Genomic DNA, 13,177 nt, shown 5'->3' on the forward strand with positions numbered 1-13,177 from the left:
CCAAACGAACCAATAATTTCAGCCACAGTTGTGTGGCAGACCCTGGCGCTGAAATGATTGGTTTGTTAAAGTGTGCATGTCCTGTTTATACAACATAAGGGTGGGTGGGAGGGCCCAAGGACAATTCCATCTTGCACCTATTTTTTTTCTTTGCATTATGTATAGTTTGGGGCCTAGTTTTTCTAACTGCCATCCTGTCTGCCACTGCAGTTTCACGCCTAGATGGGTAACGTGTTTGTGCCGCCCACTCGTGTCGCTTAGCATAGTCATCCAGCTACCTCGGTGCAACCTTTTGGACATAAAAACACTATTGTGAGGTGTGAGGTGTTCAGAATAGACTGGAAATGAGTGGAAATTAAGGTTATTGAGGTTCTTATTGTGAGTGCTTTAATCACTATTTCAGCAATGTATATAAGTTGTGTCCTTGTCCTGTACTGTAATGTACTGTATGTTACTTGTTTCTTGTTCACCCATTAGTTGTATGTACTATGTAAGGCGCTGCGGAACACTTGTGGCGCCATATAAATAAAGGATAATAATAATAATAATAATAATAATAATTAATAATAGCATAGGAGCAGAAAAACCTACAAATTCTGTGATTTTAGCTGTTTTTATGCTTTTTTTCAAAAAAATACAGATCCAAAACACAAAACCCAGAACCCAAAACACGGAAGGGTAGTTTTGGCAAAACCAATCCAGATCCAAAACACGAAGAAAGATCCAGATCCAAAACACAAACACGAAAAGTGGCCGGTGCACACCCCTACTATGGAGCCTATGTAACAATCTGTTACATGAAATTATGCAGAAACAGCAGTTTCTCCATAATTTTATGTATTGCTCCTATGCACAATGCAGGAGAATCCACAGAAGTATCTCGCAAAGTGCTAATTAGTGCTGCAGATCGCAGTCCCCATTATTATCAATTTGGACTATGATCTGACCCCTATGTACTAAACTCCAAAAAGCAATGCTTTTCGGAGTTTAGTCGCCGGTAGTTTACACCATCTTCACATGGTGTACACTACTGTAAGCCTATGGGGGCTCCAGGTGGACTAGAGAGATCTTTCTATCTTTCCCCTGCAGCCCTCGGCCGGCCCCAGAAGCCGACGCTGTGCACATGCACAGTGTCAGCTTCCCCCAGAGACGTCATTCACTTCCGTGAAAGTCTTTTACAATTTGCCGGGAATATAACTTGCAGGGACAGCGGTTACCGCAACTGCTGTCTCTGCGAGTTCCCCTTGGTACATAGCGGGGATATTTTCATTACAAATGAAAGTATTCTCAGCAAGATGGATACACAATAATCGTGGCAGTGCTGTGATTATTAGTACATGGACCCCTATATTTCCACTTATACTATAATGCTATATTGAATGAACCAAGAAGCTTTTGAGTGCCCGCTATAGGAATACTTTTCTCTTCATTGTCTAAATCACATGATAATTGGCAGAATTGGTTGTCATACAGATAGGTCACCATGACATCAATATTACCCATACAGTTTTGGAGCAATTAATGCACCAATGACAAATGTGGTATAAACATGATACAAGTAAAAGCTGAGAACTAACCAATATACTTGTACTTCTCAAAGATCTGGAATACAGTTACTACAAGGTGCACCTATACACAAGTTTAAAGACACACACTTAAGAAATCAATGAAGATTTTTTTGTAAAGATTACAGGTCCGTATTTCTGTATTTGCATTAGAATACAATTTATAGCATTCCATAAGCAGTTCTCATGCTATTTTTATAAACACATACAGTGCTAGTCTATGATCTAGATGAACTTAAGAAACAGACATTCTTCCACTTATGTAGCAATGGCTCAGTTAGTATATGTACCAATACAATCACTGACAGTAATGCTGGGTACACACTGCAAGATACATTGGCCGATCAATTGATCGGCCATTATATCTGCTGCACGTCGGCCAGTGTGTACCCGCGATATGTCGGTGAATGTCGTCGTTCACAGACATATCGCATTGGCTGTGCTGCACAGCCAATGGACAGATATGTCTACAGACATATATCTGTCCATTGCCAGGTGTGTACCGCCCGTACACACACAGCGCAGCAGCGAGGAGGGGGTCCGGGACCCGAGGGCCAAGCAGATGATGGCCGTTCAGTGTGTATGAACGACCATCATCTGTAGATACATCTGCAGATCACTCGATCTGCAGATATCAGGTGTGTACCCACCTTAACACAACCAAGTGTTGACAGTGTGAAAGTGTGAGAAGGGTCAATAAATATAATTAGATCACAAGAGTAGAGTTCAAGCATTTAGAAAGGTGGGGAGTGGAGGAGGTAGAGCTACAATCGAGGGATGAACTAAGACACTCAGGAGCTGATTCAAGTAGGCAGCAAAGAAAAAAAAAAGGAGCAAATTTGCACTTTAATAAAACTATGTTGCACTGCAGGTGGTAAAAAAACAAAACGCACAGAGAACTTTAGATTTGGGGGTTGCGTTTACTTGTTGACCGTTAAACTGTAAAAATAAACTGTACATTAAAGCAGTATATAAGGTCTTCAAAAGTAGCCAGCATTCACACTACATGCAAACATAATTTGCACCCCTTGCATTGCAAAATGCTTTGTCAGGTGCAAAAATGCTCCTTTTATTTCTTTGTTCCCAATTCTGGCATCAGTCCCTCAATGAGGATTGTACGGTTTAAAACATTGCACTATCCAGTACTCCAAACCATGAGGTCCCCTCAAGAAAATGGAAGTTAATAAAAGCAATACTTGCTTCACCAAAATCTTCAAGCAAATGGTATACATAATCTGTATGCAACATCTCACAGAATGCCATAAATGCAGCAAAATAAACATTTCAGTATGATATCTCATTTAAAAGATGATCACTAACCTCAAACATCCTTGCAGCAGTACACCGTACCAGTGCTGATGTGTGCACAACCCCATACCAAAGCACCGTCAATAGCAACTCATGATATGCTGGATTAGTCCTGTGAGAGAAACACAACCTCTGAAATACCCGGCCAAGTGGGAAACAAGCAAATTGGCTGCTTTAACATTTTATTTCAACACATAAAAGCTTAATGACTTTAACTGCCCCTTAGGCCTAGGATGAATTAAATCCAAGTGACAAGTGCAGAGGGTGTGACGTTTCCATTAACATATGAATATATGAAGCAATATGCAGCAAAATGCGTCATAAAACCCTCCAAACTTCAATATGGAAGGAGAGTACACTGCTCTCCACCCAGTCCAGGATAACTCCTTGAAAATATTCACATACACTCACTCATATAATACAAGTGTGTGTAGTGTGTGTATATGCAGAGGTATAGGGAAAAATGTTCTAAAGTTGTCACACCCAGTTTAATTTAGTTTTCATTGATAAAAGAATAGTGTTAAAAAATATCTAAAGGTTTTAAAACGATACAGAGGTTAATTTACAGATCTGGTGACTTATTGAAAAAATATCATTGGTGTAACCTCTTCACAGCTAATGACTAGAGATTGGATACACTGATGTCCAGCTATTACTCTGCTTTTTGTTATCAGTTACATTGGTAACAGTTTCTGTACTACTGGGTTATATTTTGTTTATGATGTGCAATTATATATAAAAAAAAGCCTATAGAGTGTTCTCTGCAACCGCAGAACTATATTGATAATATGGGGCATATTTACTAAAGTGCGGAAGTGGAGATGTTGCCCATAGCAACCAATCAGATTCAAATTAACATTTATCCAGCACCTTCTAGAAGAGAATAGCTAGAATCTGATTGGCTGCTATAGGCAACATCTCCAGTTCTTAAAACCCACACCCCTATGAATCCATAAACATCTATTTATATTCTGCAGCCAGCTGAATGATGTTTGAATCACTTATGAGTATAAACGTGTTTTTGAAACCTTTTTTTTCCCCAACTTTTTTAAGTTTTGTTTTCACTCTGGGAGATCACACTCTATATTATAGAAATTAGCAATTTAGCTGTTTATACATCAGAGTACTCGATTTTAAAACAATTGTGTGTTTACACTTGCATGTAAGATAGATCAACCTATACGTATTTACTTATGTGCATATATATTTATACATGTCTAGTCATCATTTATAGATTTAATAGTAGTGACTGAATCTACCTAGAATTATTTTCACTCTATTTTCAAAGCCATTTTTTTTTATGTTGACTGATGTGTCTATTACAATATATCAATTTTAAGGGTGAAAATTTTTTAGACCAGTACATCTTTCTTTTTTTGCATCTATACAATTCCCCCTAAGAGTTACCTCTTTCAAACAACCGATTAACACATTCAAGTAATTTCATAAGGATTATTTTATTTGCTCCAAAATAAAGAATAAACCATTAATTCTGTACAAAAAACTGTAATAATGTTACAGCAAATACCCTTTAGATGCTACATACAAATGTTCACACACGCATACAATGCAGCTGAAGGGCACTCACAGCTATGAGAAAATGTGTTCTATTGCTCTAGCAGAAAGGAGAGTAGGCAAATTTGTTCATTCCTATAGATATGCACCAGTGCATCAAATTAAGGATAATTAGAATCAGGGACCAATTCAGATTGCCTCTCAATAAACAGTATGCCTCACATTACTTTTGTTGCCTCCGCCAGCCTGCAGAGCCATGACAATGCAAGAAGGATCTATGCTTACAGGACATCATGGATGGTGTAATGGTTAACATTACTGCCTCAAAGCACTGAGATCATGGGTAAGATTCCCACCATGGCCCTAACTTTGGTGTCTGTATATTCTCCCTGTGCTTGTATGGGTTCTCTCTGGCAACTCCGGTTTCATCCAACAATCCAATAATATACTGTAGGTTTAGGTGTAGGTTTGTGTACATGTGGTGAGGAATATTGATTGTAAGCACCACTGCGGGCAGGGAATGATGTGAACGGCTAAAATATTCTCTGAAAAAGCACTGCGGAATATGTGGGACCTATATAAATAACTGGTCATAAATAATATTAATAATAATAATAATAATAATAATAAATGGCTTACATGGTGCTGTCTCCATATCCTCACCCTACCATCTGCATGGTGTAATTGAAAACCTGATTCGTCAAACGACATGACCTGTTTCCAATCATTTACAGTCCAATTCCCGTGTTCCTGAGCAGACTGGAGACGTTTCACTCTGCTTGCAGGAGATAGCAATGGCGTATGGACAGGCCTTCTGCTCTGTAGCCCATATGATGTAATAGTTCATGAATGATGCACGTCATTAGTCCCTGCATACCTTCACCTTTGAGTTCTTATATAGATTCAGGCATCCTACATCATGCATAAAATCGTCTGGTGGTCATAATAACTTGACCACTCAGTGTATACATAGCTATCTATATGGATGTTTGGGGAGACAAAGAAGAACATTGTATCTCCTATTGGATGTATTTTATTTTCCATGAGCTTAGGGTTGCTTTCAGAGTTCATCGCTCTATTATAAATACATAATATAAATTATATATATTAGACTTTACTTACCCCAGTTCCACAAAAGATGCTTTAAGACTATCCAATGGGGCATGTGATAATGAGAGCATGGTCATTACATCTTCAAGGAAACCAACTAGCAGCTTACGGTCTTCTTCCTAACAAATTTGAGAATAAAAGGACAGAAATATTTAAAAAGGGATGAGTGAAGAGGCTACGGAAACATGTAGAAGAATGATGGAGGCAAACTGAGAAATGCAACTACTGCCACCAGGGATAATAGGATTTTGGTACTTACCGATAAATCCCTTTCTCCGATTCCACAGGGGACACTGGAGCCTCAGTACAATGGGGTATAGAAGTGGGTTAGCCGGGAGCTGGCACCTTTAATAAAAAAACTTGAATGGTAGCTAGCTCCTCCCCCTCTATACCCCCCCCCCAGGTCAGTCTAAACAACTGTGCCCGAGAGGAGCTGGAAAGTAAGGAGAAGGAGAGAAGCCACAACATTCATATATAAAGAAGGTTAATAAAAAACAAACCAACATTCCAATCAGACAACAGTAACAAACAACGTCTGAATGTGGAAAAAGTAAGAAATGCAGGTAGAGCAGCGCAGGGTGGGCGTCCAGTGTCCCCTGTGGAATCGGAGAAAGGGATTTATCGGTAAGTACCAAAATCCTATTTTCTCCTTCATCCACTAGGGGACACTGGAGCCTCAGTACAATGGGGACGTCCCAGAGTTCACATCCCGGGTGGGAGAGCGCTGAGAACCCTGCAAAACTGCACGGCCAAACTCTGAAGCAGAGGCCGCAAAAGTATCAAAACGGTAGAATCTAAGAAACGTGTGCTTGCCGGACCAAGTGGCTGCTCGACAAAGCTGGTTTAAAGAAACCCCACGAGCAGCCACCCATGAAGGACCTACCGAGCGCGTAGAATGCGCTGTAATAGAAGCCGGTGGTTGCCTGGAAGCCCCCACATAAGCCTGTTTAATAGTCAGACGAATCCATCTGGAAATAGTTTGTTTGGAAGCCGGCCAACCTGGTCAGGCCAAATCAAACCGAACAAACAAAACATCCGATTTACGGAGCGAAGCAGTCCTGTCGACATAAATCCGGAGCGCTCTGACCACATCTAAGGATCTAGAAGCTGGAGAGTCATCCTTAAACACAGGGACCACAACTGGTTGATTTATATGAAAAGCAGAGACTACTTTTGGAAGAAAGGATCTGTGTGTGCGTAATTCTGCCCTATCTTCATGGAAAATGAGATAAGGAGGATGGCATGATAAGGCCCCCAGTTCAGAGACCCGCCTCGCTGAGGCGAGTGCCAAAAGGAGAACCACCTTCCAAGTTAAGTACTTTAACCCCACCCTCTGTAGCTGCTCGAAGGTTTCAGACTGGAGAAAAGCCAATACCAAATCTAAGTCCCATGGTGCCGTAGGAGACACAAAAGGAGGCTGAAGCCTGACTACCCCCTGTAGAAAAGTCTGGACATCCGGTAATAAGGCCAATTTTCTCTGGAAGAAAATGATAACGCGGATATTTGTACCTTTATGGAGCCCAGACAAAGGCCTGCCGTTAAGCCAGCCTGAAGGAACAGAAGTAGACGTGATACCTTAAAAACTGATGGAGGTGAATTGCGTCTTTCACACCAAGTGACATAAGCTTTCCATATGCGATAGTAATGCTGAGACGTAACCTCCTTGTGAGCCCTAATCATGGTAGGAATTACACTTGACGGGATTCCCTTCTGTCTAAGAACGGCCCTTTCAGTAGCCATGCCATCAAACGAAGCCGCCTTAAGTCTTGATAAATAAATGGCCCCTGAAGCAGGAGGTCGTCTTGAAGAGGAAGCGGCCACGGCTCGTCCACCAACAGATTACTTATCTGCGAGTACCACGCTCTTCTGGGCCAATCTGGTGCTATGAACAGCACTCTGACATTCTCGCGTTTGATTCTCTGAAGTAAGCGAGGAATTAGCGGAAAAGGAGGGAATAAGTATACGTAGTGGAACCTCCACTGTGTTGTCAGGGCATCCACTGCTGCTGCCTGTGGGTCTCTGGTCCGGGAACAGTAAATTGGTAATTTGTGGTTCAACTTCGATGCCATGAGATCGGCCTGTGGCCGACCCCACCGGAGAGTTAGTTGGTGAAATACCTGAGGATTGAGCGACCATTCCCCTGGATGAATATCTTGCCGACTAAGATAGTCGGCCTCCCAGTTTTCCACACCTGGAATGAAGATGGCAGAGATTGCCACTGAGAATTCCTCTGCCCAATGCAGGATTCTGCCTACTTCCTTCATGGCGGCTCTGCTCTTGGTGCCGCCCTGTCGGTTGATATAGGCGACCGCTGTGGCATTGTCCGACTGTACTCAGACTGCCTGACCCTGCAACAGAGGCTGTGCCAGTTGGAGAGCATAAAATATTGCTCTTAACTCTAGAATATTTATGGGTAGACCTGCCTCCCTTTGAGTCCAGTGCCCCTGAAAATGTCTTCCCCGGGTCACTGCTCCCCACCCTCTTAGACTTGCGTCTGTGGTGAGGAGAATCCAATCCCATACTGCGAACCGTCGTCCTGCCAGCAAGTGCAAGGGATTCAACCACCAAATTAGAGATGTTCTCGTCTGGGGAGACAAGAGGACTCGCTGGTGGAGAAATAGGTGGGATCCTGACCACTGGGAAAGAAGGTCCAACTGAAAGGGGCGGGCATGAAATCTTGCATATTGAATTGTCTCGAAGGTCGCCACCATCTTTTCCAGCAGGCGGATACAGAGATGTACTGATACTCTGCGATGCCGCAAAATCAGAAGCAGAAAAACCTTCTGTTCCGCCGTGTCCAATATCATGCCCAGGAACAGCAGACGTTGTGTCGGAGTCAAAGAGGATTTTTTGAAATTTAAGATCCACCCGTGTTGCAAGAGAAGGTTCTGGGTTAATTGAATGTCTATTAACAATCGAGCTACTGACAGAGCCTTGATCAGTAGGTCGTCTAAATATGGAACAATGACTACCCCCTGATATCACAGTAGAGCCATCATGACGGCCATGACCTTTGTGAACACCCTTGGTGCCGACGAAAGACCGAAAAGTAGGGCCTGAAATTGCCAATGTGAGTCTAGGACCGCAAATCGAAGAAATGCTTGATGAGGAGGCCATATAGGGATGTGGAGGTAGGCATCTTTTATGTCTAGGGACACAAGAAACTTGTCTTTCTCGAGTACTGCTATAACAGAGTGGAGAGACTCCATCTTGAACCTGAAGGTTCGAAGATAAGGGTTTAGATCCCTTAGACTGAGAATGGGTCTCATAGAGCCGTCCGGCTTGAGCACCACAAACAAGCTGGAATAAAAACCCTGACCTCTCTGATGGGTCGGAACTTCCACTACCACCTGGGACAATAGCAGCTTCTGTTCTGTATTGCTTCTAGAATAACCTCCCTTTTTTCTGATGCCAGTGGTAAACCGGTTCTGAAAAAACGAGAAGGTGGATCTATTCTGAAGTCCAACTTCAGACCGTGTGTAATGATGTCCCTGACCCAGGCGTCCTGGCAAGACTTGATCCACACTTCCCTGAAGTGTAAAAGACGAGCTCCCACCCTCAGATCTCCCAACTGAGAAATGAGTCATGCGGAGGGCTTTGCTGTTGTCTTGCCCTGCTGGGACCCGGATGAAGCGGATGTCGCAGTTCTACCACGGCCTCTGGACCCTCGGGAGAAAGCCGGAGCTCCCCTGGAGCGTCCTCTAAACCTGCCGGGGGGATGAAAGGACCGAAAGGAAGGACCTGCAGAAGGTCGCCTAGGAGGGGGAGCCGCAGATGGTAGGTAAGTGGATTTCCCACCGGTAGCCTGTGAGATCCACTTATCCAACTCCGTCCTGAAAAGAAATTCTCCGGTAAAAGGAAGAGCTTCTACAGCTCTCTTGGACTCTGCATCTGCGTGCCATTGACGCAGCCAAAGGGCTCTTCTGGCTGATATAGCTAAAGCCGAAGATCTAGCAGAAAGACCACATATGTCCTTAGAAGCTTCCCCAAGGAAAGCGGCCGATTCTGCGATCTGCTCAGCCAGCTGAATGAGATCTTCAGTCTGCGATCCTTGACCTGAGACCTTCTGCAAGCTGTGTAGCCCAGGCTTTGACAGCTTTATTAACCCAACAGCTAACCAGTGCTGGATGCTGTGACACTCCTGCCACTGTATAAATGGATTTTAGCGTGTTTTCCAGCTTTCTGTCGGAGGACTCCTTTAAAGAAACAGCTCCCGGAACGGGAAGCACCATCTTTTTAGAAAGGGCGGGATACTGAGGGATCTACAGCTGGGGGAGTTTCGCATAATTTTCTACTATCTGGTGGAAATGGATAATAGGATAAAATTTTCTTAGAGATTTGAAACCTCTTATCAGGGTGTTTCCACGCTGAGGTTAGGATATCATCTAACTCCTCCGAAGCTAGGAAAATGACAGCCTGTCTAAATCTCTTACCTAAAATAGACGGTTTAGAAGACACCTCTGAGTCCTCTATGTGTAAAGCCTGGCGTACTGCAGTGATTAATGCATCTACGCCCTGTGAAATAGGTTCCGATTCATCAGGAAACTGAACCTCTTCTTGAACCTCGCCCTCCTCAGGTTCCTGCGCTTCCTCATCATCCCAATGTAAAGGATTCTGGATAATTCTCTTATTAGGGACATTATATAACGAGGCAGTAGGAGGGGCCTGGGACATAACTTTAGTAAGTCCCTCCACAGATTTGGCTAAATAACGTGCCCAATCTGGCTCAGGTGATCTGTGTGTGATCACCTCCCTGTCTCTGCGAGCTGCTTCAAGCTCATCAGAGTCTAGTCATAACCGAAGTTATTTGATCAGACCACAACGGCTGGGATGGAGTGTCGACAGCCTGCAGCTGAGACACACACTTGTCATACAGCAGAGAGGAGTTAGATTGCTCTTGTGTGAACTTCTCTGCACATTTTTTGCATGAGAAGTACTTCTGTGCAGCCTTAGATCCCTTAGAAGCCATGCTGCAGCACTCTGTTACACCCACACCACACCACACACACAGCAGGTGAGAGACAGATATAGAGACTATAACCAAGGGGGGCAGAGAGGGAGATTGCTATGCCCCCTTAGCAGCTCTATAATAGAGCTATAAACAGCCCTTAAAAGAAAACTTTTACTGGCCTTAATCAGGTTCTATGAAGTCTCCAGGAGCAGCCCTTCCTCTAAAATGGCCCCCAGCATCTACTACAGAAACGCTGGGGATGCGCAGAAGACGGACTTAAGCTCCGCCCCCTCCGCTATGGCGCCTTCACCGCGCTAGCGCTGCTGCTCGATTGCCCGCCTGAATGAAGTCCTGACTCTCCCGCTAGTCGGGGAGCCAGGACGCACTGACCTTCACACTGCCAAGGCTGCTAGCGGCGGGGTTTATGCTGGGGGAAGCCCGCGAAGAGCGCCGCATGCAGCGCGTCTAGGGCTCCCCAGAGACTGAGGTCTCTGTAGCTGGAGACCTCAGCGCGGACCGCAGGCAGTGGCGGTGAGGTCTCCCCGGCAGCTCCAGCAGTGCAGACAGACAGGGGCAGTGGGCTGCCTGTCTGTATCCTCAAAATAATTCGTAAACTTGCTCTAAATGTGCCTTAATGGAGCATAGGTCCAGCTCCCAGGGCACAAACTTTAGACTGACCTGTGGGGGGGTATAGAGGGGGAGGAGCTAGCTACCATTCAAGTTTTTTTATTAAAGGTGCCAGCTCCTGGCTAACCCACTTCTATACCCCATTGTACTGAGGTTCCAGTGTCCCCTAGTGGATGAAGGAGAAATATCATCACATGGAATAATGGTAAATCTGTGCTACTTTTGCGCCCACATCAAATTGATTACACATAATAAGTTTATGGACAGCTCACCTGATTGTAACATGTTAGGACTCCAGTTGCATAAATAGGGACGGTAGCTTTCGTGAGAACACCATTTCCTGCTGCAGATTCTAAAATATAAGAGATTGTGTGCAAGTATTACATATATAGGGCAACTCAATAGTCAAATAAAGTGGAGTATGGAATGGCTATATGCTAGCAAAGAAAACAATTCTACCTTTATAACTGGCATCTGCAGGCTAAAAGGGGCACACAATAAAACGCTCAGCCTATTGGCTAAATAGTACACATGGAGCGAGTGTTTAAAAGCCAAATTTGATGCCTGAACTTGCTTGGCACCACAATCTTCTGATAAAATCTGACAGCACACTCACATCGCTACTATCTGCTAATATTTAGAATGGGGCCACATGTTGGCCTAGCTGCTCCCACTGCCAACTTGGCAACACAAGCACATGCTGTAGATTTGGCTGAGCTGAGATTCTCTAAGCTGCTATAACTGTCGCTCTAGCCTCACAAATTTTATCTCTTGCATGTCTGTGTGTCCTTAAATGCATTACAAAAACACTTCTATGTCTGAGGTCTACCTTGTAAATCAAACTGTACATAATGTTTTAACATCGCCACAATTCTAAACCCCCCTTTTTAAAACTTTCCCAATGGAGAACTGATCGAATTCCAAATCCTTACCGTGCAAATCATCATGTATGTAGTAATAGTGAAGACATTTTTGCTCTAAAGAAAATATTCTACATTCCACTTATGGGATAAAATTTTAAGTTTTTCATGAATATTTGCAAAGGTGTTTGCACGCACGTTAATGTGCTCTGGGATAGTGAGTACAGTAGCTGGACTTCATGCATTTCTTCATGTATAATGGATTCAATTTCAATTATTTAAAAATAATATAGATAAGAAACATATCAGATATTAAACTGAAGACAATGGCAGAATTTATTTGTACAAATTGTGAGTTTTCAGGATGCCATATAAAAAGATTACAGGCTAGTATTGATGGCATAAACTCTTACCAATATTTTCCTCAGACAGTCGCAAGATTTCCTGGAACTGTGGTTTTACCTGAAAATAATTTTTTTTGTCTGCATTAGCACGATAATTACATTTCAAATACTACATAATGCTATATGAATGAGCAATTAAGTAATACTGATCCGATCATAAAAGACTTAAACTGGGCATCCACTATACAGTTATCTGTCAGATATCTGTCCAATCTGGCTGGTTGGAATGAAATCCTGGTAATGTATGGGAGCAAATGACAGTCGTCCATTTGCTCACAAACACTGGAAAATAGCCAAAATGACAGATTGGACAGATATCTGACAGAAAATTGTATAGTAGATGGCCAGCTTTAGATCATTGTTTTTTTAAATCTTTCTGTAAAAAAATGAAACCAATTTTTTACCTTTGTGTTTGTAAATATCTTTCCAAACGTCCTGCACAGCCGCCAAAAATACCTTGAAAACTCATGAACGCAAGCGGTGGATGTAACGTTGATGCGCCCAACTATCTCAATTAGTTGTGGTAATCTGAAGAGGTACAGGACAAGTTGGGCTGTTAGGCAACAATCTTACTAGTAAGTACGTGCAACGACAAACTGCAATACCTTGAAAGTAATTAAAAAACCTATCAAGGATGAAAATGTAAAGTTCTCAAACCATGTTTGTGTTTAACCGTCTTCGTCTTATGTTTAAATCTGCAACTGATTGTCTATTATCAGCCACCCCAGGCTCACAACAATGCCTTTCAATATCAAAGTACCTACTAAAGGAAGTTTGGTTATTCTCGGCCCTCATTCCTCTAAGTTTGGAGATGTTAGGGCTCTGGTCTAAGTTGAT

At 43.0% G+C, this 13,177-nt stretch overlaps 1 protein-coding gene and 1 pseudogene across 2 annotated transcripts in view; both read right to left on the reverse strand.

Annotated features, from left to right (window-relative positions):
- RELCH (RAB11 binding and LisH domain, coiled-coil and HEAT repeat containing) overlaps positions 1 to 13,177 on the reverse strand; it is a 200,066-nt gene that overhangs the window by 78,524 nt on the left and 108,365 nt on the right. For both annotated transcript variants that reach the window (XM_088471744.1, XM_088471745.1), the window contains exons 18-22: positions 12,745 to 12,868; positions 12,350 to 12,398; positions 11,349 to 11,428; positions 5,511 to 5,617; positions 2,886 to 2,985 (exon numbers count right to left, since the gene is read on the reverse strand). In XM_088471744.1, the coding sequence (XP_088327870.1) occupies positions 2,886 to 2,985; positions 5,511 to 5,617; positions 11,349 to 11,428; positions 12,350 to 12,398; positions 12,745 to 12,868 (460 nt within the window). The remainder of the gene's footprint in view (positions 1 to 2,885; positions 2,986 to 5,510; positions 5,618 to 11,348; positions 11,429 to 12,349; positions 12,399 to 12,744; positions 12,869 to 13,177) is intronic.
- Positions 6,502 to 10,172, reverse strand: LOC148524838 (uncharacterized; annotated as a pseudogene).

Source organism: Taudactylus pleione, unplaced genomic scaffold (genome assembly GCF_031769625.1).
Source record: "Taudactylus pleione unplaced genomic scaffold, aTauple2 ptg000116l, whole genome shotgun sequence".
NCBI classification, from domain to species: domain Eukaryota; kingdom Metazoa; phylum Chordata; class Amphibia; order Anura; family Myobatrachidae; genus Taudactylus; species Taudactylus pleione.